At 36.2% G+C, this 27,486-nt stretch overlaps 1 protein-coding gene across 3 annotated transcripts in view; it reads left to right on the top strand.

Annotated features, from left to right (window-relative positions):
• tspan11 (tetraspanin 11) overlaps positions 1-27,486 on the top strand; it is a 33,471-nt gene that overhangs the window by 1,028 nt on the left and 4,957 nt on the right. The window contains exons 2-8 of one of the 3 annotated variants that reach the window (XM_022671208.2): positions 4,981-5,081; positions 9,599-9,790; positions 12,397-12,471; positions 14,233-14,337; positions 15,198-15,356; positions 17,090-17,176; positions 22,399-22,515. In XM_022671208.2, coding sequence (XP_022526929.1) covers positions 4,995-5,081; positions 9,599-9,790; positions 12,397-12,471; positions 14,233-14,337; positions 15,198-15,356; positions 17,090-17,176; positions 22,399-22,476 — 783 coding nt within the window. In that variant the 5' untranslated portion in view covers positions 4,981-4,994 and the 3' untranslated portion in view covers positions 22,477-22,515. Of the gene's footprint in view, positions 1-4,980; positions 5,082-9,598; positions 9,791-12,396; positions 12,472-14,232; positions 14,338-15,197; positions 15,357-17,089; positions 17,177-22,398; positions 22,524-27,486 lie in introns of all 3 variants that reach the window. The other 2 variants (XM_022671207.2, XM_022671209.2) reach the window with 2 other exon arrangements.

Here is a 27,486-nt window from a genome sequence, read left to right as displayed (position 1 = left end):
CCACTCTCTCACTCTTCCACAATACTACACGATATGAAACAATGTATATATGAAACATACTTTGCATTCATATTTTGCGCTGTTTTGGACTCTCGTGTGCCATAATTTTAATTGTAATCATTTTTGTAATCAACTTTTGATTTCTAACCACATCCTGTAACTGTTTTAGTTTAGTTAATAATCTTGGTGTAATTGTAAATACAAAACACAAAATTTATTTGTGTTTATATGTTATACCCTCATTGAGGGTAACTCATTTACAATGCATCCGAACATTTTCAACTCAAAAGAACTGAAAAACATTAATTTGAATAAAAAGTAAAATCAAGTATTTAATCAGGTAAGTTAAAATAAGAAACTTTATAAACAAAACAAACATAACATAAAAAATATAAAAAATAACATATAAAAGTATTAGAAAAAACAGGTAATTCATAATAAATGGTTAAGTGAACAGGCTAAAATGTAAAGCAATAAAATAAATATATATAAAGAGATAAATAATTAAAATAATTACAGAGTAAAAAAAGAAAGGTTGATTGATTATTGTATTTTGCTAAATAATATTATTTTGGATACAATGAACTCCATGTCGTGATAACAGTGATATTCTTGAAATTGCAGTTTATATGCAATAAGTAAAATATACTGCACTGTAGTTGTTGTTTTTTTTTGTTTTTGTTTTTTTAAACTTTTGTTATTTTATACAAAAATCAGGGTCTTGGTAAGTTACTGTACAAAATAGATAAATGATAAGCCACTATGGTATGAATATATTTTAGTGGAGAAAAGTTACTCCACTTGTTTTGAGCTTATTGATAACTCAGTCATAGAGTTTGGACTGACCCCCCCCTTAGTCAGGTGTGTTGCCTTGTATAAAATAAATATCTTTAAATAGCCAAATTATATATATATATATATATATATATATATATATATATATATTTTTTTTTTTTTTTAAACAATTTTAGGCATGAGCACATACTCTTACAAAGTTATTTCCATTTATACATGTATACTTGAGTGCAACATCATGCAATACAGGGTCATTAGATTTTCTCGTTTCTCCTGAATGTATTCTTCTGAATGTATGAAACTTTTATTTATACTAATAACTGAATATTATAGGTTTTATTGCTGTAGTAAATATTTTGATATTAATAATAAAAAGATCAATCACTCAGTTTTTTTAAAACTTCTCAAATTAGGCATGCTGATATATTATCACTTAGTGTTCATTAAATCCTGAATTAGTAAAAGGTGATCTTAGATCCAGTATTTTTACTTTGAAATGCTTCATAAATGAGGCACAATGCTTTGTGATATCACCAAGAGTATTATTATCACAAAAATACCCTGAAATATTGTGATGTTTTAGGGCCATATCGTCTACCCCTAGTGGACATGTTGCAAAAGACCCAGCGATCCAGTTTTTAAAGCAGAGTGAACAGACAGATAAATAAATAAAAAGACAGATATATAAATTATTTGCTCAGTACAAGTACAATCCATCTTAGCACCTTTAGTAACCCATGTCAGCTGGGAATTGTGTGTTAGAGTTAGTGTTGTCTCTCTCAGTAGTAATTCACAAAATATCAATAGCACTTAATGGAATATTGCTCAGCATACGCATGTATTTTGAAAGAGTATTAATTATTCAAGCGTGTACTAAGCATACTTTTGGCAGAATGTTGTTGGCAGATACAACCACTATAATACATCTGTGACCATAAACTGAAGGTATAAAGGTGCTATTTGAAAAACGTTAGTCTGTGGCTGTGGATAAAGCTACAAAACCTCAACACTTGTCAGGAGTTTTCTTTGTCTTAGCTGCTTTTGTTTTAGTATAACTTTCCTCATTGTGATTAAATTACTTTGGCTGTTGTGTAGATTGTTTGTTTTAAACGGTTTATTGTGTGGAAAAGGGTGAGGAGAAATATATCTTTGGAAAATTATACTTATCCTGATGTGTGAAGGCACATATCCTGTTAATTTTCATTTACCTAAAATATATAGAAAAATAATTTTGGTTGTAAAGAGGTTGAGTTGTGTAACATGGTGTTTGTTCCATTATTATTATTTAAAATGAGCAAAAATCAAGCTTTAACTTGACTGATTTAATTTTGTTTCCAGTACAGGATTCGTTAGCTTATTTCTCTCTTAAAACTGCATTCCCATTTTTGTTGGCAGGGAAGGTGCGGCTCATGCACAGTTTGAAACGTTGAAAGTTTTTCTTTCGATACATATAGTCAGTTTTAGTTTCACACTGCAGTTTAGTAAGTGAACTAAAGAACTTTTCTACGTAATGTCATCATCAGCTATGTGGGCTGTGTCTTGCTGCATTTGACACTAATTGGTTTGTGGAGGTGTGTTTTCAGTTCTTAAAGAAAGTAAGTAGCCTTTCCAGGTCTTGTGTTACATTCTGTCTTCCACACAAAATCCGATTCCTCTCAAGTGCATGTATGTCATGCGGGAGAGTGAACTTGGCAGATTTCCATTGGATTCCTTTTATTTTTGTTTATAATTAAGGGTTAATCTACAGTTACAGTAGATACAGGAATAGGCAGAGTAATCTTACTGACTGCTACATCACATTTTGGCACACCAGTATTTTATTTAGTTTTTTGTTGTTGTTTGATGGGCGACAATAGCCTGCCTCAACTTTGTTTTTTATTGGTAATGTCTGAATCATGTAGAAAAGTGTTTTTTCTATTGCAGACAAACTGAACTATTGTACAGTTGATTTGGACTGAGAAAACTGCTTTTGGTTGGACATATTTTGCGCATTTCACACCTGCTATTTTGGCGCCATATACTTATTTCAGATAGCTTGATTAATGTATTATCCTTTTATTTATCTTTGTAAAGTGATAATCATATGAAAAGTATTGATACTGTTGAAAAGAGAATTTGGCATAATTCTAAATCCTTCATAATCTACTTGTGATTTATTTTTTTCTTTAGATTACATTGATAACCCTCAGAGGCAGATCAGAGTTTAATTTCATGATGTTCTCTATTAAAAGCCAGAGAGAAAAATTTACAATTTACTTTAATTTGAGTGGAAAAAAATATATTTTTTTATTGTACTGATGTTCAAATCTAATTTATTGGGCTAAAGAGGGTGAATCTCCTGATGGAGCACTCTCTCTGATTACCTCAGGGAAACAAGTGTAGCTTTTTCCACTGTTCAATAGCAATCGACAAACCAGTAGATCATTATTTACTCGCAGCCTAACCTGTAATCATGGACTATATCTGTGGAATATGAATGTGCCTCATGCTGTGAGAAAGCTCCAGAGTGCGCCTGCAGGAGCTGTATTGTTTCGGAGTATAATACTTTATTTAGAGCTACAGTAGATGTCAGTCAGCATCGTAATGACCTGCAGCCATCTGTCTCTCCTCACATTTGAAGCCCAGCTCTGTGTGTGTTTCGTTTGTGTGTGTGTGTGTTTCGTTTGTGTGTGTGGGCACACGTGCGTATTTCAGTGTGTATTTTGAACCGTCTCCCCATGCACCCTTATTTTGTGAGCCATTATTTGGCTGTTGTTTTGACATGCTTCCACTCTAAGCTCTCAGATGGTCCATGTCACTCGCATGCAGAGGCAGTGCACGGGCCGCAGCCGCTAATTAAAGTGTCACAGAAAACAACAGCTTTTGACTGCTGTCTCTCCTATAAAAAACAGAAACGTCCCCGTGGTGCTTTTTGTCTTTGTTGCTTGTCCCCTCACCCCTACTCCACCTCCACCCACATTTCTTACAGTCTGTATGGAAAATGCAATTCAACCATTGTGTTCTAGGAAAATTCTAGCATGTTTTAATCTAATCTTTCTCTGACTCATCAGCAGTGTACTGTGCATTAGCTCTGACTGTTATTTCGATGCTTTTCCCTGTGTCTAGAAAAGAACAGAAAACCTGTTGACTTGAAGCTTGCAGATAATAGAAAGAACCCAGCTGGCAGAAGCTAAATTCTGTGAATAGTTGCTTGAAACATACCTTACCAAATCTTATTCTTTCTAATAAATACATTCAACTATTTTAAGCTATTTAAGTCCTTGTAGAGAATAATAGGACTCAAATATGAATATATTAATATTCTCTGGATTGATTGTGCGCCATCCAATCATTGTAAGATTAGGTGGGGTGGTGATCATCCCACAGCATCCTAACTTCACTAGTGATCTTGTCACTGAATGCAATCAAATCCTCACAACAGTGTTTCAAAGACTGGTCCTACTTGGGCAGTAAAAAAAAGTAAATTCATCAACTCCTGCATTAATAATGGAATGTATGGAAAATATATATGAAATATAGTAAAGATTTATCAATTGGTATTTTTTTTAACGTGTTTAAAATAAGTTTTTCTTCACTTTTGTAGATTAGCTCTTTCTCAAAAAAAAGTGCCTTTAGTGTTTTGAGATCATGATAATTGTGTCTTTCCAGTAAATAATCCATTTATTAACCAATTTAATATAACCAATTTATTCTTATAATAAGAATGATTAACCAAGAGTAAGTTAAGGGTCTTGTTTAAATAAAATACATTCTAAAAAGACATTCTCATGGCTTTTAGCCAATAATTTTAATATATGCTCGGTTGTAAGGTAAAAATATGTTTATAATTGTGTTTTTTTTTCTTTCATTTGTTCTGTATATTGAATTAAATACAAAAAAAACAAATGTATAGTTTTATGTTGGATTAACAAAAAAAAATATGCAACATTTTGCAACATTAGAATTAAATTGATCGAATTAAGTATTTTGAGGATAGTGATTTTTTTTTTTTTCGGACACAGTAAAAAGCATTTTTAAATACTCTAGTAAATTAGCTAATACTTTTGTACTACATGAGTGACTTTTCTGGAGTAATATATAATTCTTCAACTCCAGTATTTTTATGTACTACATCCAGCACTGCGTGTGTAATGTATATCTGTCTTACTATCTGTATCTAATTGCTTTTCTGTGTTTCTGTTCCAGGTTCAGCCGGGAAGATGGGGAGTATGTATAAGGATGAGCAGGACGACTGGAAGACGGTGTGTCTGAAGTATCTCCTCTTTGTCTTCAACTTTCTCTTCTGGGTGAGTCTGCTGAGCGGTGTGATGAACTCCTCAGTCCTCAGATTGAGTTACAGCTTTATCTCACTGTGACGTGTCTGGGGCTTCAGACGGATCCTCCACAGATTGTGTATACTTTTAACTGCTTCAATAGAGTCGGTCCAAGATCCAATCAGAGTGTCCTGAGTTCCTGAATCTGAGTGTGCGTGTGCCTCATGTACTCCTTTAAAAAGTGTGTGTTCAGTTATAAAGCTGAGTCAAGCCTGGATGTCTTTCTGAGCCTGGGGCTAGAAGAGAAATCACTTTTAAATTGTTTTTGAGCAGCAACCAAAAGATTGTGTAAAAATGAGTCACAGACTCAAAATTCAGTCCCTCCACCTCTCTCCCACCCTTACTCCTGAACTGGGACAGCACCCTCTAGAGTTGAAAGTGTTTGAGTGGTGTTTAAAGTTGCTTTTTGAACAAGCTAAGCCCACACTTTCAGCCTGAACTCCCCGGCTCAGGAGTGTGTTCTGTACTGATTCACTTTCATTGTCATACAAGTGTGTGTACAGGCCGAGATGCACTCTGACACTGATCCTCAGTGAATTTTGACAGCAGTAGGAGAAGGCTTTGCATAAATCCAGAAACCAAACCCTAGTGAGCCACACTCAGGAAATGAGTGCAGGCACTCCTTAAGACACAGTTAATAATACTGTGGACATCTGTTCCAGAAGCCACACCTCACAGAGCAAAACATGCTGCTCGAAACAATGATCAAATATTTTTTTTTAATCTTCAGGATCAGTAGTTCTAGTATTTGGATGTGCTTGTTTTGCCAGGAACATCTAGTTATTAATAATAAATCTTTAAAAATGTTCGTTAATTACTGTATTTTTTGCGCTATGAGGCACACTTAATTTCTGGGAAAATTAAAGGATTTTAGATGTGCCTTTATAATCTCGTGTATCTTATGTGTAGAGCTTAGATTGTCTCCCCAAACCCGACCTAACCCGAGGCCCGACCCAAAACCGGGTCGGTTCGGGCCGAGATTTCCCACCACATTCTTCGGGCCGGGTCGGGCCGGGCTCCAGAAAATAGTCTGAGATGTAGGCATCTGTTTTTTAATTATATTTTTATTTTCAAATAAAGCTCTGGTGTGATAATCACAATGTTGTTAAGTAACCAATTATTATTGTTAACGAAAACAAACCAAATAACGAAAACTGAAAGTGAAAAAAAACAAATTTATTTATAAGCGCTGTTTTCACTCCCGCAGTTGTACAGCGGGGGTTGTGCCGATTCTGTCTGCGAAGCGGGAGTCGGATTCAGCAGGTAGTTGAATTCGGCACAACAGCGGCAGCGCGGTGGCACCTCGCGGTCCGCAGTGTTAGTTGTAAGCGCTCATGCTAGCCACAAAATACGACAGAAAACACTGGAGGAGCTGCAGAATTATGTACTAGAATATGAGCACGAGGAGATAAAAGAGAAACAGGAGATACAGTATGTGAGAACCTTTACCTGTGAGTAGCTCATACTCCAGAACACGCAAATCTCTCTCTCTCTCTCTCTGTGTCTCTTTGTGTGTGTCTCTCTCTCTCTCTTTCTCTCTCTCGAACGCCTCCGTGTTTGACCTGCAGCACTGTTTTTAGCTGTTCTTAAAAATCATTTAAATTAAATAATAGTTCTATGCTTCTATGTTAGTGTTAATAAACTGATCATATTTCGCTCATTCAAACAGCCCGAAAACATCCAGTTTATAGGGCGGATCGGGCTCGGGCTCATAATGGCAGTTTATGGTTCGGGTTGGGTCGGATTTTTTGGGCCCGATCTAACCTCTACTTATGTGCCTTATTTTACCAGTCAGGTTGTAAAGAGCAGTAAAGCCACTCTGCTGAAGTACAGCGTTATAATGTAGTTTCAGTGAAGTTTCTCCCACACAGAGTCTGGAGCAGTATTAGCATTAGCCGCTAACTGCAGGGTTAGCTCTTTTGCTGTTCAGGAGCGAGTATATTGGACTGTAATCTGCATGTTTACCATGTTTAAACAAGCTTAGTGGGATGAACTGTTAGCTGATAGCGCCCTGGCTTACTGGAACAGTCAGAGTTCCTCAGTATAGCTCTATCAGGTGGCATTTACTAGCGCTAAATGCTAATAACCGCAGCTAGCCATGTTGTGCTAATCATGGCTAGCACTGCTGCTAACCGCACTGTTGAATATATTGGAAAAATAAGCTTACTTTAAATAAACAGAAGCAATTTACTCACCCAAATAAACAGTTTTTTTGTAGAGGAGAAATCTGTGTAGATATATATTGGGGATATATATTTTTTAAACAATAGTAATCAAGCTCCCTTTAACCCTACATTCAGCTTTTCCAGGCTTTTATATATTTCCTTATATTAGGGGTGGGCGATATGGCTCTAAAATAATATCACGATATTTCAGGTTATTTTTGCGATGACTATATACTTGGTGATATAGGAAAACGGAACAATAATTCATTAATTTCAGGGATATAGTATAGTAGTATAACAGTATAATCATAATGTGACAAAATAAATAATATAGCATAAAATAATATAATGCAGCAAAAAATATTGCAGAATATTTTCATGCATATAAACTGCAAACTAAAACAATTATTCAATGAATACACTTAAAGCTTCACAGTAAATAATAGACAACTTTTAAGAGAGAACATCCTTATTATCACAATATGTATTTTTAATATCGTGATATTTCTGTGTCACGATATATAATATTGCCCACCCCTACCTTGTATTTCACTTAGGACAAAAATGTGTAAAATATAAAAATCACTGCCTTATTAAAGAGTGCTTTACAGGTTTCTGACTAAAGCACAGGTCTATTGAACACTTTACAAACGTCTGGTTACAAAGAGAAAATAAGTTTTTGCAAACAGGAAAAATATTCTGATATATTTCCCTTAGTAGATCTTATCATAAACTACTGCAAATATGAAAAGTATTTTTATTAAAAATAAATAGTAATTAGGCTGTAGTTTCTGTTGTTTGTTGATCAGAATGTTAGTTCTTTCCTCAAAGTTGTGTGTTTTCTTTGTGTCTGTCTGAAAACACATTAGCAAATGTAGGCTTTCTCATGTTCACACAGTTCAGTTTGTGGTTACCCTCCAACCTGTCTCTCGGTGGGATTCAGGAGACCCTCTCAGTTGGCTTTGAAACTAGAGAGTGTAGATATTTTCAGATGGCACAGGGAAATCAAACCTGTGGCTTTTCTTGCGGTTGAGTGGGCAGGACCCCTTCAGTGTGTGTGGTATGCAGGGCAGCTCCCGTTCAGAAGCCCCTGGAGGGAGTGTGTGACACTGGCCTGGCTTTTGTTTAGGCCCTGGAGGAAATAGAATAGAGGGCTGGAATGACTGCACAGGAATTTCCTCTGCTAACAAAAAGATAGAGGATAGGTCAGAAAGAGAGAGAGGGGGCAAAAACAGTAACACATGTTTGTGTGTGTGTGTGTGTGTGTGTGTGTGTGTGTGTGTGTGTGTGTGTGTGTGTGTGTGTGTGTGTGTGTGTGTGTGTATATCCTTGGAGTTATATCTGTCATGGTTCTATTATGCAATTAGATCGTAAATAAATTGTCAGTTAGAAGTGATAAACGTCATCTTTAAATATATACAGCTCTGGAAAAAAATAAGAGACCACTTGAAAAAGGATGAGTTTCTTTTGATTTTACCGAATTGAAAACCTCTGTAATAAAATCAAGAAGAAGATGGATGATCACAAGCCATCAAACCAAGCTGAACTGCTTGAATGTTTGCACCAGGAGTGGCATAAAGTTATCCAAAAGCAGTGTGTAAGACTGGTGGAGGAGAACATGCCAAGGCGCATGAAAACTGTGATTAAAAACCAGGGTTAATCCACCAAATATTGATTTCTGAACTCTTAAAACTTTATGAATATGAACTTGTTTTCTTTGTATTATTTGAGGTCTGAAAGCTCTGCATCTTTTTCGTTATTTTAGTTTTTTTCTTTTTTTTTTTTGCAAATGAATGCTCTAAATGACAATATTTTTATTTGAAATTTGGGAGAAATGTTGTTGTTTTATTCTATAAACTACGGACAATGTTCATTTTACTCAAACATATACCTGGAAATAGCAAAATCATCGAAACTGAAATGGTCTCTTAATTTTTTCCAGAGCTGTATATATATATATATATATATATATATATATATATATATATATATATATATATATATATATATATATATATATATATATATATATATATATATATATATATATATATATAATTGTGCGCCTAGAATTAACTGTGCTGCAAGTTCCACATTCACATTTCACAGGTTAATGCTTACATGGTAGACGGTATTAATTTTCTGTCCCATCACTTTTGGCATGTCCTTGAAAAAAAAAAAGTGTTTTTAATATTCATTCTCTCTCTCTCTCTCTCTCTCTTTTTTCTTTCTCTCTCTCTCTCTCTGTCTCTCTCTGTCTCTCTCTGTCTCTCTCTCTGTCTCTCTCTCTCTGTCTCTCTCTCTCTCTCTCTCTCTCTCTCTCAGATGGGTGGAGGAGTGGTGATGGCGGTGGGTATCTGGACTCTGATTGATAAAGGGGAGTATCTGAGTCTGCTGGCCTCCAGCACGTTCGCTGTCTCTGCGTACATCCTCATTCTGGCCGGAGCGCTGGTCATGGTCACTGGGTTTCTGGGGTGCTGTGCAGTGATCCGCGAGCAGAGGAGCCTCCTCTCCACGGTATGAGTGTGCTATCTTAGTTGCATGCTGTAAGTCCTTGTAGGATTAGAGTTCAGACATAGGTGTGCATGATAAATCAGTGGCCGAGGCACACTATATGGACAAAAGTGTGATTTTTTTTTTTTTTAGGCCTGTGTATTGGCAAGAACATGCCTATATGATGTGCATCACCATACAGAGGTTATGATTCAGTATATTTTGCCTTTGTAAGCAAGGCAATATTTTGCATATGTTTTGTTTAAATCAGATTTAAGGAATTAACTGTCAGAATAAAAAAGCATATTTATAAAATCTGAATAAAATAAGTGTACTTTTTTTGCAGTTAGAACAGTTTGATCTTCATGAGTATTTTTACTTATTAGTTTACATGTCCTGTGTTTGAAATTTGGTATAGTATTGCAGACCAATATTGCAAGACAATACAATGCCAATATGTTCTTACACCTCTATACAAAAGATGGGCAAACTTGTTTTAAAACCCCTGAATTTGGATTAAACTGTGAGAAAGAAGCTGTCCCAATGCTTTTGTCACTATAGTTTATCTATTTAAATAAAATTAAAAGAACACTCCATTATCTGATTAATCTGCTTCAATCTGTTGTAAAATAATTGATTGTTGGTATCAGAATTAGTCACAATAATATGTATTACATGGGCTACCGTTATAAATTTGCCAGTTATCTATTATTGTTGTCCAGCACATGTCTGTCCTATAATATGTTACAGTAACATGTAGGACTATACAACTGATTGGCTCTGTTAGTTATAATAGGCAGTTAATAACTGAGTGTGGTAACTCTGGGAGTTTCCTGTGCCCTCTGTAAAACCTGATTTAGCCTCTGACCATGATCCAGCTTCACATCTGCCCTGAAAAATAAGCCAGAAAATCAGACAGAAAAATGCAGAGAAAATACAAAGAGAGGAAGAAAGATCAAGATAAAGCAACAAGATTGTTGCTTCCACTGCGGCCGGGCTATTTATAGCTAGCTTTCACTTTGATGCATGGCACTCAGGAAAAGGTAGGATGCCCCCTGTGGGCGTGGCCGTCTCTGCATGTTTGTAGGTTTGTTTTGCTGTGTTTAGATGCGAGTGATTAATGGAAGCAGCTCTAGTCACTTGTGAGGAAGGTGATCTGAAAGTCAGGCACAGACACATTTAATATTCCCCTCACAAACAGGAACTGATGTCCTTCTCTAACATCAGATTGTAAATACATACGAATACATACACACACACACAGACACACACTCATGCGTGCGCACACACACCGTCTGGTCACAGTCAGGTCACCATGAGCAGCTGTACTGCTCTGTTTGATTGGCCTTGAGTTGACTGTAGCCTCTGTAATGCTTTTGTCTCCCGTTAGGCTGACAAGTTGACTTAATTAACCTCAGGTGTGCGCACATAAAGATGTCCTGATGTGATGGTTTACATATATATTTTTTTTTACTTTTTACTTTGCTCTGTTTGTGTTTATGGAAGTGTCTTTCTTGCACATTATATGGACAAAAGTATTGGGACACCCAGTCCTTATATATATTTTATATATAAATATATATATATATATATATATATATATATATTTGTATTTGTTGGACTTTTGTTGGATTAACTGTTTGAACTGTCCAGAAAAGGCTTTCTACTGTGATTTAAAAGCAATACTGAGGATTTAATTGTAATAAGTGAGTACAAATCATAATGGCTGAATGCATTCATTAGGAGTATCTACAAACATTTAAACATACAGCAGTTATAGGTGTTTTGTTCTATAAACTACAGACAACTTTGCTCCCAAAATCCAAATAAAAATATTGTCATTTAGAACATTTATTTGCAGATAAATGATAAATGGCTGAAATAACAAAAAAGATGTAGAGCTTTCAGACCTCAAATAATGCAAAAAAAATGTTTTGCAAGCCTGAAATGTAGAAATTGATCTTGGGCATCCAAAGCATGACTGTCTGCAATTAAATAACAACGATAAAAGCATTTACGTTTTCTAAACAGACTTCTTCTGATTTGGGGTTGAGTTGTTAAGTTTGAAACATTCATCTTGACACTTTATCCCACTCTAGCATTTTGAAATGTGCATGATCATTTTCAGCTCTGTGGGAATTCTTATTTAAAGCTGAAGATGTCTCTGCTTTCTGCTTTCTCCAATAAATTCTCTGCATTTCAAGGGGAGAAATACATCCTTTGACTCGCTCTCACGCTGAAAATATTAAACAGTCTTTCTGAGGAGCTATAAGCTATTATCACCCTATCATCACCCTTCTCTCTCTATCTCTCTTTCTTTCTAAATCATATCCGCTTTGATGTTTGTCATTTGCTCCCATTCATTTCTAATGATTAGGAAAGTGCATTTTTTTTTAATGTTAATTTATGAAACTTTAATAGTTTGTGTGGGCGTAATGTGTAAATATCTAATTTTCTGGTGCTCTGTAAGTGTAAATGAACCTCTCCCTTGGTGTTGACATAATGATGTTCTAGCCTGCAGTGGGATCATGGAATGGAAGTAATGTGAACCATCTGGTAAAGTTGACAGTTGTAAATGAAACATAATTTATATTTATTTTTATATTTCTGTTTGTGTTCTTCCTCTGCAGTACTTCTCCTGTCTGCTGCTGATTTTCCTGATTGAGCTTGTCGCAGGAGTTCTAGCTTATGTATATTATCAGAGGGTAAGCAGATTTTGCCACACACATATTTACAGTCAGTCAGTTTGTTTTTTTTCAGCATTACTATTAGACATATTGGAGAAAGCATCCGATATCTAGTATAAAACGATTTTATTAATTTAATTGTAGAATTTTCTGTGAGGACTTGCATTTAGATACAAGAATATTAGTGAGGTCAGGATGTTGCATGAGAACCACTCCTCCTCAGTCATTCCTAAATTTAAATTATATGCCAGAAGTATTGGATGGAGCATCATCAATCCAGAGAACACAGTTCCACTGTTCCACAGCTTAATGTTTTGGACTCTATGCCCCTCATGTCCTTACCTGGCATTTGGAACAGTGTCAGTAGGTTTATGTTCTCTACAGGGACTAGACAAGCCATGTGTTTGCACGTTTGCACATCAAGCAATTGGTTAAATGCTTAATATGTATTAATGAACATGCATTAGGACATTTAATGTACTCTTAGCTTAGCACTACATTAAAATATAGCACTGACTTAACTCCTTAACTACCTTACTCCAAATTGACGCACCAACATCTACTAACTAGAGAAGATGCTCCAACCTGTCATCTTTGTAAAGACAGACTTACTGTAAAACACTGCACTCAGATAGACTGAGTTTTTTTTAAAGAAAGTGAGATGCCAAATGTGCTTAAAACTGCAGCACCTGGAAAAATTATAATTTTTTTTTTACTTTTTTAAATATAAAACATCTTTTATAATTGTTTTTGTATATATATATATATATATATATATATATATATATATATATATATATATATATATATATATATATATATATATAGAAGAATTGACTTAAGTACCGCCGTAAAAATGACCCTAGTGTGTCGGCACGGCGTTAAAAACCTACTCAATCAATCAATAACTCTACCTTTTTTTATTTGTTAGTTGCCTTTCTATTCACGATTACTCAGTTGCAGATCACATGACCAACACAGACCACAGTGCCAAACACCCCGGTTGCAGAGTATAATATGGGAATTGGCACATACTGCTTTTTCCCCCCAAACATAAACCACATTCAGTCCAATTTTACAAAGACCCATGCATGCAGAGTATCAGCTGATGCCATATATCTGCCATCTGCCTTCATGCTGTCTGGTATGTGTGGTTATGTTCCCCTTTTAGATACAGATGTTGCTGGGCTTTTTAGACTCATCAGTGTCAGTGTTTGGTGGTCTGAGGGCAGTTCTGTGGTCTGAAACTCTAAAACTAACTCTAAAGCTGGAATAATGCTAAATTTCTTCCTCTAATACAGTGTCTAATACATGTATACCAGGTAGTACCCTGAGAAACATTTTGATGGTGAATATATCTTAATATTTAGAAACCATGATAATATATTATCATCTCATTATATCCTACATTCTTGTTTAACATTCTAATCAACATTAAACATGACAGCAGAGAGATGGAATATTAAATGTCACAATCCTTAAACAAAATTTTTAGCAAGTACACGTCTGCACCTCAATAAATGTTGTGCTAATCATGTGCTCGTCTTCACACACAATTTGCACCTTAGAGTGAAAGGTCCTGTATTTTATTGTTTAATAAACACATCTGTACCTGCTGTGATCTGATCTATTTAAGAGTTTTTCTCGTTCTCACACTCTGAACTGTCTCACACTTTTCATTTTTTTGCATTGTATTCCTCTTTTCTAAATCTAAATCACTTTTTTCATTGTGTCTCATTTAATTTGCTTAATTCTTTTCCTGTGTGTCTTTTCCTTCAGTTGAGTGAGGAGCTGAAGCAGCACCTGAGTAAGACGATGACTGAGAACTACGATCAGCTGGGGAAGGAGGGCATCACTCGCGCTGTGGACCGACTGCAGCAGGATGTAAGACACTCTGCAATCTCATAAATACACTGGGTCTGAACAGCTACAGGGATACAACATGAGACAAAGGAGTTTTATACATTTTTCCCTTATCTAATGTGATAACATATAAACACCTCAGTATTTAATGGGTTTTAATGTATTTATGTAAAGCATCTTGTATAAAGATTAATATATTGTTGCTGTCATGCAAAAACCTTATGATTCCAAAGGGCTATACAGGTGAAAATATATATTTTTTATTTTCAGAATTCTTAAGAGGTTATTCTAAGAATTGGAGCATTTCCAATAGTTTCTTCATGATGAAATGTTGACTGTCAAGTTTAAATGGTCAAAAACTGGAAACTTGCAATGGATAAAATTAAAGGATTCTCAGTGCGTGTTAAAATGCGGAAGATACAGTATTGGTATTTCTAGATGATCCAAGAAGTAAAAAAGGACTGCTTCTTTCACTGGTTAAGTAACAGCACATGTAAAGCTGTAAACTTTTTTTTTTTAACTATTTTTTAGCATTTCAGAGAGACATCATGGCTATAAATGCAATGAAGTTAGAAAAAAATGCAGATATCTTGGGTGTAGCCCCTTGTCACCTAAATATTGTGCCAGATTATAATAAATATATATTCAATTATTGGTTCATAAAATTGCTTAAAAAATGTTTTTTTAAATGTGTAATTTGTAGTTACATCATCACAATGACTGAGTATTTCTAAAAAATAACCAATATAAAAAAAAAAAAAAACCTTAAACATAATGGTTGTGTTTGCACTTTTGCTTTAACTCAGTCAGTGGCTTAATTATTATGAATGGGCCTAAAATGAAAAAAGTAAATACATTAATACCTTTACGTTCTCCTTTAGTTTAAGTGCTGTGGGAGCAACAACTCCTCCGACTGGAAGCACAGCGTGTACGTCCAGTCTCCAGAAGCCCAGGGAAGGGTGGTTCCTGACAGCTGCTGCAAGACCATAACTCCAGAGTGCGGCCGGAGAGACCACCCGTCCAATATCTACAAAGTGGAGGTGGGGCTTGTAGTATGAATGCTGTTCTGATTCTCAGGGAGGCTCTGGTTATTAGATGGGGTAAAACTGTGGTCAAATAAGCTTCTACTCTATTGTGTAGTTATGACATGACTGAGTGCTGTAACTCTATACAGCACTTAATACATCACTGGGGAATGGTTTGGATTAGGACACTGCAGCTGTAAGACTAGCAGGTGCGTGTAATAACATTTATATACATTCCCAGTTGTTTGAGAGAAAGGTACTAATGTCAGGGCTGACCCCAGCTGAGCCATTATTCACTGTACTACAAATCCTTACACATTCAACAGCTATATTAGCCCCAGGGGTGCAATTTTACAAAAGTGATCTGTTAGTAGAACTACAAATTATAAAAAAAAAATGTTTTTTTACTCATTTATTATTTTTTTATATTTAAACTGAAATTTAAGGGATTTTGCACCAACTTTGCCATTTAAAGCTTAATCTTTCCCAGACATTTACTGACAAGTGAGAAGAGTATTGGCCCAAATATTGATCCTTGAGATACCACAAATAAAATGTAATTAAAGCTTTAATGTGATGTTTCTTGTTAAACTTGCAGTATCTCACAATTGAGTACACCCCTCACATTTTTCTGAATATTTTATTTGATCTTTTATGGGAAAATACTAAAGATATGATACTATACAATGTAAAGTAGTCAGTGTACAGCTTTTATAACAGTGTAAATTTGCTGTGCCGTTAATGTCTAAATTGCTGGAAACAAAAGTGAGTGCAGCACTAAGGAAAAATGGCCAAATTATGCCCAAGGTGTGGCCACCATAATTGTTTTGGTGGAGGACTCCGGGTGGTCCAGCAGTGTAAGCACTGACACTGTGATCAGGAGATCTCCGGTTCGAATCCCGTTCATGTAGCTTGCCATTGGCTACCGGAGCCCAGAGGGAGCACGATTGGCCTTGCTCTCTCTGGGTGGGTAGATGGTGCTCTCTCCCCTGAAACCAAGTCGCTGCCCTTTCCTCAGAGTGTGCTGTGATGCTACATGCTAATGCTGCATTAACAGCAGCTTGAAAAGAGGCTGTGTTTGAGTTCACATGTATCGGAGGAGGCATGTGCTAGTCTTTACCCTCCTGGTGTTGGGGCATTACTAGGGATAGGGTGAGTGCTAATAAGTGGATTGGGTAATTGGCCTTGTAAATTGGGGAGAAAATGGTCTAAAAATTAGAAATATAATCAATATAATCTTTTTAAAAATTGCTATTGTGGATATACATATACCTCATATGCATCTTCCCTGTTGGATTATAATTGAAGGTTTGCTGATATCTGCTGTGTTTACCTACACTGCGTGAATGTGTCTGCACTACTCTGTGTGAATGTCATCTATAATTTAGTCTGACTGAGTGTAGCATAAAAGTACAAAGTTGCTGTTCTGCAGAGGAGCCATGCTCTGCCAGCGGTTTGATGGGATAAGCTCCCTAGAGTGAACGCTAGATAGCGGGTTTTTCACAGGCATTATCTGTTAAACGCAGGAGGGAGCATCTTAGTGTGTCTATTCCACGCCGACTTAGAAGCAAAAACACTGCCAAGCTCCAGGAGAACTGAGGCAGACTCAAAGTAGGACGGAGTCAGCACATGAAGGAGACCTGCTATCACCCACCTACAGGCCAGCACAAAGACCAACACACTCACTGTGGTGTCAGACTCTCTCTGAAACTCTCTGCAGCTTAGTGTTGTGGTGTTGTTTCTTGCAGGGCGGCTGTATCACTAAGCTGGAGCATTTCCTGGCAGACCACCTGCTCATCATCGGGGCCGTGGGTATAGGTGTGGCCTGTCTACAGGTAATGATTTGCATATCGATGTATATAAAAAACTTTAATCACTTGAATTCTAGTTTTCTTCAAGTTACTAATCCTAATGTGTAAAGTATTGTGAATTATTTGGCAACCAATTGGTTTAGGATATTGTATGTATATTGTTAGTCCCACAGGGCTCTATTTTTGCAACAGAAATGTAGTTATTAGGGTGCAGAGCTGAATTATGTGCAAACATAGAAAGTCTTAAGTCAGGGGTCAGCAATTGAGTTGTGCCACGGGCCAGATATTTTCCAAACCATTGCGTGGCGGGTCACAAAAAAAAAATCTGTTTTGGAAAATGAAGTGTAATGGGATAAAGTGCTACAGACTAGTAGCTCTCCAGCCCAGAGGGTTGTTGAACCCAACTGCAGAACCGTTTATCTCAAAGCAGGTAAAAAATAAATAAATAAATAACCCCATCGCTCCTCACACAGAATCAAACCCTTGTCATCAGGGTCGCGGTCCAATACACTACCACTGCCCTGGCTAGTGAATTGAGACATGGAGGGGAAAAACGCCCTTAAAAGGAGATGGGGAGCCCAAGAAACTACATATTAACAAACAAAGACAACAGTTTTGCAATAATTATACACATCATACAGGTATTTCATTTTAGACCCAGTCTGGTACAGTGTATATTGTCACTGTGAGAATGTTCTGTCTCTACTGTATGTTTTAACCCCCTGATCAAATTGCAATGGTTATCCAAAAAAATAAGAAAACTTCTTCTTAAGAAGCTTTAAAGGAGAAGTCTGGTGCGAAATGAACTTGGGGTGTAATGAAACATGAGAGTGAGTACCAACTTTTGGAGGATAGCCCACCTCTGTTCTCCACCAGCATTTTGAAATAGAGCACTTTTAGCTGATGCTTTCAACAGGCTTACAATGCTAGTGATTTACTCATGTAAAGAAATAATTAATTTTACACCATTAACAAGCTCAAAGTTGCTCCAAACTTTATTGGTAGAATTCTGAGGGCCCTGATATTTAAAACGAGGCAAGAAGACCTTTGAAAGTGCACAGGTAGATTATTAAAAACACAACTTAAGGTACTGTGTATATAAACAGTGTTTTTAATAATCTACCTGTGCACTTTTAAAGTTCTCAGTGCCTTGTTTCAAACTTTAGGACCATCAGAATTAAACCAATAAAGTTTGGTGGTACTTTAAGCTTGTTAATGGTGTAAAAATTGCAGTTTCTTAGCAGTGGGTGACTGTATGCCCCTGTTACTAGCATTGTAAGCCTGTTGGGAGCATAGGCTAAAAGTAGGCCTGTCACAATAATTGCAATATCGATTTATTGTGCAATAAATGAACATGACCTCAATAATTTTTGATAATCATGATATCGTCTATTTTGTTTTTTTATATGTTTGTTCACATAAATAACAGTATTTTAGCCGGTCATGCTTCAACTGTGACTCTATACACACAGTGTGGACTAAAGTAGGTGAAGAAATAAGTATATTATAACTATATATATGTTATAGTTATAATTCCCTAACTAATTATAATAAATGATTCATTCAATTTTTGCTGTTTTTAAAAAGTGGATAATTGCTTTTTATGCTATTCTGTTATCATTATGTCAGTGGCATTTTTCTAAAATTACTAAAATATTGTTTATCGCAATAATTTCTTGGACATTATATTGTCCACAAATTAAACTAAACTAAAATTGTGACCGGCATAGCTAAAAGCAATGTATTTCTAAATGCTGGGAAATAATGAAGGCAGACCATTCGACAAAAAATCATACTCATTATCATGTTTTTCTACACCTCAAGCCCATTTTACCCTAGATTTTCCCTTTTAGGGTTTTTTTTTTTGTCTATAATCACGTTGTACAATAGTTTTAGCATTAGCATTTTATTTTAGCTTAAGTCTGGTACAGTGGTGACCACTTAACTATGAATCAGGATCCTAAATCACGCCGCTAATGCGGTGCAGATCCTCATAGTGAGGTGCAGTGATACGCTTTGATGTTTTTAAATCCCTCCTAAAATAGATTGTTACATATGTCCACATGTCAATATGAAATAAGGAGGTACTTTGTGCCCTTGTCCTCCATAATGGAATGAGCTTATACCGGGTGAGAGAGGGATATGTCGGGGCTAAGTGCGAGATTAGTTCCTGTATTCACTGTGGGAGTGCTAAGTGCTATTGATTTGTTTGCTGTGAATAAACTCTAGTGAAATCTGATGCTCGTTTAGAGCCTCTATCGATCATCTTGTGTCAGCAGGACTGAGGTGCTGCGCTCAGGTTGTAGTTTTGTACAGGTTATGGAGGCTATTGTAGATTTTTATGTATTTAGATATGTCTATTAAACATAAAACACTGTTTGCTTTCATGCAAGAAACATATTGTTTCTCTCCAATAAAAGATGTATCTCTAAAACAGAAGATTTACAGGATAGAGATAAAACCTTCTTAACTTTCAGTGGAATTCAATGGGAAAAAGTTTTTCAGTTAGTTTTGGAGTTTGTTTCTGGGTGCATAGATTACACTCTCCCAACATCACTCCCATTGTGAGGCTGGCTGGCACAGGCATCTGTTAGCTGCTGTATCAGAGCTGGGGATCTGGTGCTTTCCTAAGAAGTGCTGGCTGCCTAGTGATGTTGCATCAGCAGCAATTTGAAGTGAGACCGTGGATAAGTTTACATGATATCAGTGAAGACGTGGTTCTTCTCACTCTCCTTGTGCAGAAGTATTGTACCTGATTTAGGGAAAATAAACAAGTCTAAAGTGCTGCCAACATGATCGGGAGATCAGTGGTTCGAATCCTGGTCATGCATCTTCGGAGCCCTGAGAGTACAATTGGCAATTGCTCTCTCTGGGTGGGTAGATGATGCTCTTTTCCCTCATCGCTCCTAGGGTGATGTCGAACAGCACGAGGCGTCTGTGAGCTGATGTATCGGAACAGAGTCACTATGCTTTTCTCAGAGTGTGCGGTGATGCTACTCTGCAATGCTGCATCAGCAACAGATAAAAAAGGGCGGAGGCTGACTTCACCCTCCTTGAGTTGTGGCATCAGTAGTGATGGGGATTTACAGCTGAGTAGCAGCTTAATGGGTGGGCAATTGACCTAGCTAAATAAGAAAAGAATTGGAAAAAATTTGAAATAAAATTGAAAAGAAAAAAAATAGAAAAAAACCCTCCATATTAAGAAAGTCTGAATAAAAGAAAAGTTTACTTTTATTCCAATTAGAACAGTGAAGATGGCAGCTTGGGGTTTAAACACAGCATTAAATAAATCATCGTCATTGGAAACTACATGAAAACTAATAAGTAAACTTATTTAACCTTTAATATTTCCTTTTTTTTTTTTTTACCCCAGTCATGAAACATAAAGTGTTTTTTTTATGTCTGATTTTTGAGACATGCTTAATATAATCAGCACTCAGATCACATCCCATAGTTGTCTAATGAACCTCATGACTTCATGCTTTAAATAAACTTTTAAAGCTCTTTCTGACCTGCTGTCATGAAGCTTCCACTACTGCATCTTTAAAGGATGTAGTAATTAGTTCAGAATAAATTACTGCATGCTTAGATAACTACACTACTACAGTCCGGGTCCTTCAGTCAACCGCAAACGTTAGTCACATGATCAAGTCACGGTGGAAACTGTGGGGTTTGTGCAATTAATAGCGGGCTAAAAATAAAGCCTGCCACAAATTAGTGAAATGCTTTTACAGTAAAAAGCCTGAAAGTGGGCAGAAGTGCCTCCCGCGAGAGCGCGCTAATTAAATTGACGCTCTTCAGTGATCTGTCATTATTATGCTAATAAAACCCAAGTACCGCTCAGCAGAGGTCAAACGCGTTCAGTGGATCGTCTCGGTAAACTGGAGGAGGTGGGCATGCACGTGTTTCACAAGTTAATCTTTACTGTTTTATTTCTACTTTGTGAACTTGTGTAGATTAAATTCTGTTGTAGATATTAATCTCTTAAGTGTGTGTGTGTGTGTTTGATCTGTTTGTGTGTTTGTTAGTATACAGTCTTTTTTTTCACAGCGCATTCTTATAGGTTGATGATTAAAATTGTAAAAAAAAATTTTCTTCTTAAAGGGCCCAAGTGTAGTAACACAATTCTTATTATTATCCTGCTAAAGAAACATAAATGTGTGGTTGAATGTTATGAAATTAAAAACCCTTTTTTTGTTACCGTGCCATTTGAAATCAACAGTTAATTTACCCAATAGTTTTTATATCTAATTATTACACTGTCTGGCCCAAAAAAAAGTTCCCACCTAAAAAAGGTCATCCAAACACTAATATTTGGTTGGACCGCCTTTAGCTTTGTTTGCAGCACACAGTCACTGTGGCATTGTTTCAAAAAGATTCTCAATGAGGTTAAGGTCTGGACTCTTTGGTAAACAATCCATGTGTAAAAATAATGATCTCATGCTCCCTGAATCACTCTTTTAGAATTCCAGCACCATTAATCCTGACATTATCTTGGAATATGGCCGTGCCATCAGTGAAGAAAAAATCCATTGATGGAATAACCTGGTCTATATTCAGTATATTCAGGTAGTCAGCTGACCTCATTCTTTCAGCACATACTGTTGCTGAACCTAAACCTGTAGACCAACTGCAGCATCAACCAACCCCACATCATTTGCTTACTTAAATCCAGGTGGAGACTTTTTTTTTGGCCAGGTAGTGTACCTTCACCAGTATAGTAGATATACAAATTAAATGTCCAAGTACACAAAGATGTATAGAAGGGAGTAAACATGACATATAAACCTTGCATAGCATTGATTAGCTAGAGAGAATCAATAGACTATGTGAGGGAAAAAGCCCTCACACACTGAGAATCTGGCGTGTGTTCTGATTGGTTGTCATATAGTGTGCTGCTTTCCAAAATCTAGGTGGGTTTAATTTACTCTAGGTGGAAACTATGAATGCTGGTACACTTCTGCTTTTGTGACTGTTTTTTTTTTATTTTATTTGCATTCATCCCATTTTGTACTATTGTATTTTTTAAAAAGTAATTAGAAATCATAGGTATAGTTCTTTTCATAATAATATGTCTTGTCTAATGTTTTGTCTCATGTCTTGTCCTCATTCTGCTTCTTTCTTTCTATCCCTCTTTCTCTGTATCTCTCTCTGTTTTTTCTGTGTGTGTGTTTATTTGGTCAATGTTGTTGGTCTGTGTGTGTGGGTGTGTGTGTGTTTGTGTATCTGTGTGTTTGTGTCTATAGTTAGCAGGAGCAGTGCTGACTGCCTGCTTTATTTATCTACTGTATAAAGAAGAGGAAGAAGACTTCTCTGACGTTTGATTGGCTAGTGCCAATATTTGGCACCTGAACAGCCAAGAGGTGACAAGGTGTGCGTGTGTGTGTATGTGTGCACCCAATGCATGGTCCTGCAGCATGTTGTTTTCACCATGGCTCATCACGGCTGTGCTTACAGAATGCAGAAAGTTCAGGCAGTTCACTGACCAGAAGTGCATGGCTTTAAGTGCCTTACCCCACCCATAACTCCCACCCATCTGGCCATCATCCAATATGTCCAATAGTCTTATAAAGAAGTGTCTGTTTCTAGGCATGAAACACAGTAATTTTTTTTTATTTTTGTGACTAATGAATGTAGATGATCAGCACAGGACAGATAAAAAATGGTTGTTTTATCTGCAGTAGTTTAACATATAAATAATGTGGTATAAAGTGGAAATGTGCAAGAATTCCTTTTATTTACATGTTGCCCTAATCAATTAATTGATTTAATTGAGTTTTATTTTGGCTCTTTATGATGGGAAATCAACAGAAATTCAACAGAAATTTTATGGTCACTAAATATGGACAATAAGGACAGTTTCCCCCAAAAATATGTGATATATGCATGCGTGTCATAAATATAAATGTGACAATAAGAATTACAGCTGTTCTGTGTAAATCTACTGCACTACTGTTCCTTTGCTGTCTCTATTAAAAAGTCTGGCTTTTTAAAAATAATTATGTCTAGAAGGTTCAAAACTAATGGTACTTTGGAGAAAGCAGAGTAAACATTGCTAACAAGATACCCCTTTTTAGAGTACATCACTCAGCCCAGTACAGTGAGTATCACAGCATAACTAAAAAAATAAATAAATAAATAAAATAAAAAAAACTTTAAAAAATGTATAATTCAAGTAAAATTCAGTTATAATCTTGAGAGACAGTCTACAGGATATTACAGAAGCTCTGCAAGATGATGCATTACCAAGTTTACCTGGAAAGGTAAATTTGGCATCTAGCCCTCCCTTTGATCAGTGTTAGCATTTGGCCAGTCACAGTGATTGGCAAGTCCATTTGTACTTCGGGAAATGTGCTGGTAGAGCCAAGAGTATAATGTAGAGTAATCAGTTAATCAGATGCCGGATTATATAAAATGTCTTGTTAAAATTCCATATGTTTAGTATTGCCTCACCATTGAAGCATATCCTGATGGAGAGCAGTGTGCTGTCAGTCCATTCATATTTTCATCTAAAATATCTGCTCTTCTGTTTTCTGCCAGAAGCTCTGACTCAAGGCTCAGTGCTGAGGATCAGTGGGTTATTCACAGTCATTGTTTTGAAGGCTCTTTGATTTATTTTAGGCTATATCTGCACATTCTGAGCTCTGTTCCCTCTAAGCTTATGTTGTTTCTGAAAATAAGTAAGTAAATAAATAAATAAATACATATTTTATATATTATTCATGTACAATTGATGTACATGTTGAATCACTGTGATGCTCCACTGACCTGCAATAGGGAGAAACTCTTTTCTTTTTCCTTCATTGCTAATATGAAATTGGCACATTGGAAACTGCAGTACGTAATTCTGGTGGGCAGGAAAACACTTTATTTTAAGAACTGCATAACAATGTGTAACAGAGTTTACTGTCATTAACTGTCACCACCTGCATACTTAATTCATTTTTAGTGATGATTCTGTATCCCTCAACTTGTTCAGAAATGCAAGTGCAGCTCTGAATTCTTTACTGTGGACACAAAGTGTAAATTATACCTCTCAACTATGAAGGGAGCCCAGGAGCAACATGTTTTTAGGTCATTTGTGGGTGAATTAAGACAATCCAAAATTTTCATTCCCAGTTAATAACTTCCCAGAACAGCTATAATTTCAGAGGTACAAGGTTTGTAAGCAGTTTTGTATATGATTTAAAGGGTTTCCAATTGCTGACTGTAGCCTACAAACACAAAAGGAACAGTTCAGAAATGATGCAGACTTCCGACACCAGCTTCATCTGCATTTTTCATATATATATATATTTTATTTTATTATTTTTTTTACAACTCATGTTTTAAATCCAAAATTTTTTTCATACTTACTTCCCTCATTTTATCTTTATTCCCATGACTTACATAAGTTAGGTCCATATCCATGACTTAACTTTTATCCCAGCAATGATTCTTTATTTCTATGTATGCACCACTACCAAATCTATTAACAGGACACACTTTTTTTAAACCACTGCTCTGCTAAGAATGATTCCGATCTTATACAGTCAGTCTCTCTATAATTGTCTCTTATGTCTGATGAATGAAGTAAAGGGAGGCTGATAAATTGTGCAGCTACAGAAGTTTGTCAGTCAGTAACTGTATATATGTTCGTGCAGGCATTGCTGAACGCTGCAGTGCATAGGGCAGGCAAGTTTATTTCCGTCTGGATTTCAGTGCTTTCGTTCCCAGATTTCTCCTCTTTCAGGTCTGTTCTATGTCTGTGTTTTGTGGGTAGGAGGGAGCTCCATCACTTTTATAGAAATAATCGCCCACTAAATACTCCCCCGAGACGCATCTATGGCCTCTGTGAAGCCTGCTCAGCTTTTAAAAACGCACAAAACACAAGCTACTTCTCCTCCCTCTCAAGGATATGGATTCAGACCTTTTAGACCCTTTTAGAAAGCACTGGTATAAACATTTACAAGGTTTTTTTTATTCATTTATTTTTGGATCCACCTTCTGATCTATTTATTTTCTCTTTAAGCACTCTGTACACTGAGCTTGAGTTGATATGTGTTAGATAAGCAGGGCATTAAGTACAGTTACCTTTAAGGCATTAAGCAGACACTCTTATTCAGAGTGTCTTACAAAAAGAATTTTACTTTTTTATTTTTTTACATTTAAATGTATGCCGTTTACCTGATGCTCTTATCCAGAGCAACTTAGATTATTCCTATTGGTGGGCCAGTGAAGTATTGGGAGTCTTACCCAAGAACTCTTTAATTGAACCGCACACAGTTTCCCATATGATGTGATAGTTTGCTTACTGGTAGGTCATGGTGTTATCCACTGTGCCACACCAACCACCAAGCTTCACAGTTTACTTAGAAGATACTTTTAGTAGGGATGCACCAATACCACTTTTCCCCTTTGGACACTATGAAGGGTACTAAAGCCAGATTCAAGTATCTGCCAATAGTGAGTACCAATATGGTACCAACTCTAACTTAATTACTCAATACCTGCCTAGAAAGTGTGATATGTATAGCATTTAATTTTTTATAAGTTTTATTTAGGTAAAGACAGCATTTGTTATACCAAATAAGTCAGCACAATAAAACTGGTATGAAACCAATATAAACATATAGTTTATTTTAGCTATTTTTTTATTAAGAAAAGTGAGAATTTCCCTTTAACCTTACAATCGGGTTTTAAATTGAGCAATGTGTTAAAATAATCTCAGTGTGAAGAAAAAGTGCAAAAAATGGCAACCACTGCCACTTAAGAGTTATTTAGAGAATTTGTGACACAAGCACAAGCACATCTACTTGGATAGATAAACATGTACAATCTCAATTAATTAATTTTGAGAATGACATTAAAACAGTAATTGGGTTAAATCAATTAAATCAATTAAATTTTCCCTGCACTAACTAGAAGATACGTGGAAGATAGAAGAACAGTGCTTAATACATGGATCTTAAGTTGACATTAAAAGTATTTGACAGTATTGTAGAATGAACTTCCACAGGATGTCTGAACATCATCTTGGTAAGATGAGATATAAAAGTCTGGATGTCTGTACTCAATGAAACTTGAAGGATGGTGGGTCAAGCCATGCCATACTTGAAGCTCAAATGGTCTTTTTTGGTACAGATCTAGTTTTAATCATTACTATCACGCACAGATGGGGGTTGGTCCATGTTCTGCTTGGTAGGCCATCATTAGGGTTTTGAATCTGATGGAGGGAGCTACGGGAATCCAGTAAAAGGAAGGCAGCAGAGGAGTTACATCACTGAACTTAGAAAGATTAAATACTAGTCGTTACACTGCATTCTCACTCAGTTTAAATCAGGGCCTGATTGCACGAGTACCTGGCCCGATATTCCACCAGCACTCTTGCTTTGAAACAAGGAAATCTGTAATTGAATGTTTACATGTATTTACCTCTCCTTCCTATTTAACAATTGCTCTTTAACAACTCGTCCAACTCGAACACACGCACACATGCTCGCACGCACCGTCTCCCACACACACACACTAATCGACCCAATTACAACACTGCTGCCATAACGGCTGCTTTACGCCTCAGTTCCCATAGTAACTGTACGCTGCTCGCTGATCTCCTCCTCATCTCATCACACGCTTCCATCAGAAGAGCTTCTACAACTGTAAAAACACACACGCATTCACTCCCGCACACATATAACTCATTCCAGGCACTGTTTAAGGGCTATTATTTTCACTGCTGCTGAAATGCGCTGGCCAATATCAAGCATTTTTATCATTTTTCACCTGTACTGTTTTATTTCAGTGTTTTTTCTTTTCTTTGTAAAATGTATGCTACTCAAAAATTGTTGCTTTTATTGAAAATTTGTTTTTCTCCATAAACTCAACACTTTTCATCCAGTCATTTACCAGATGTGCTCCACAGGCCCATAGGTGAACACATACATGGTGTTTGTCTGGAGAAATGATGATTGTCTCACCAGATGAAAAAATTTCCGCTTGAATACAGGGCATATGTTCCTGTTTTAGTACACAGGGAATAGTCAAGGCTAATTGTATAGTTTGTATTGTAACATTTTTAGGTTTTAAATTTTAATATTAATTAGGGTGTGTTCTCCTTTTATTGCATTATTTTTATTTTTTGTTTTAGCGCCGATTACTTTATTCTTATAGCTTTCAGTTAATAAGTTAAGTCAATGTGTAATGACACTATGAATCAGTCACAGGTTAGTAATTTGAAGAAAGCATTAACTTATCATTAAATTAGTGCAAACCAGTGGTCCTGATGATAGTCAGTTCTAGGGATGGGCGATATGTTCCTAAAATAATAATGATAGTCTTGGCGATATGACAGAACA

The sequence above is a fragment of the Astyanax mexicanus genome, chromosome 2 (assembly GCF_023375975.1).
Source record: "Astyanax mexicanus isolate ESR-SI-001 chromosome 2, AstMex3_surface, whole genome shotgun sequence".
In the NCBI taxonomy this organism is placed as follows: Eukaryota; Metazoa; Chordata; class Actinopteri; order Characiformes; family Acestrorhamphidae; genus Astyanax; species Astyanax mexicanus.
The sequence above is the reverse complement of the archived record's forward strand: the minus strand, read 5'-3'. Positions and strand labels throughout refer to the sequence as shown.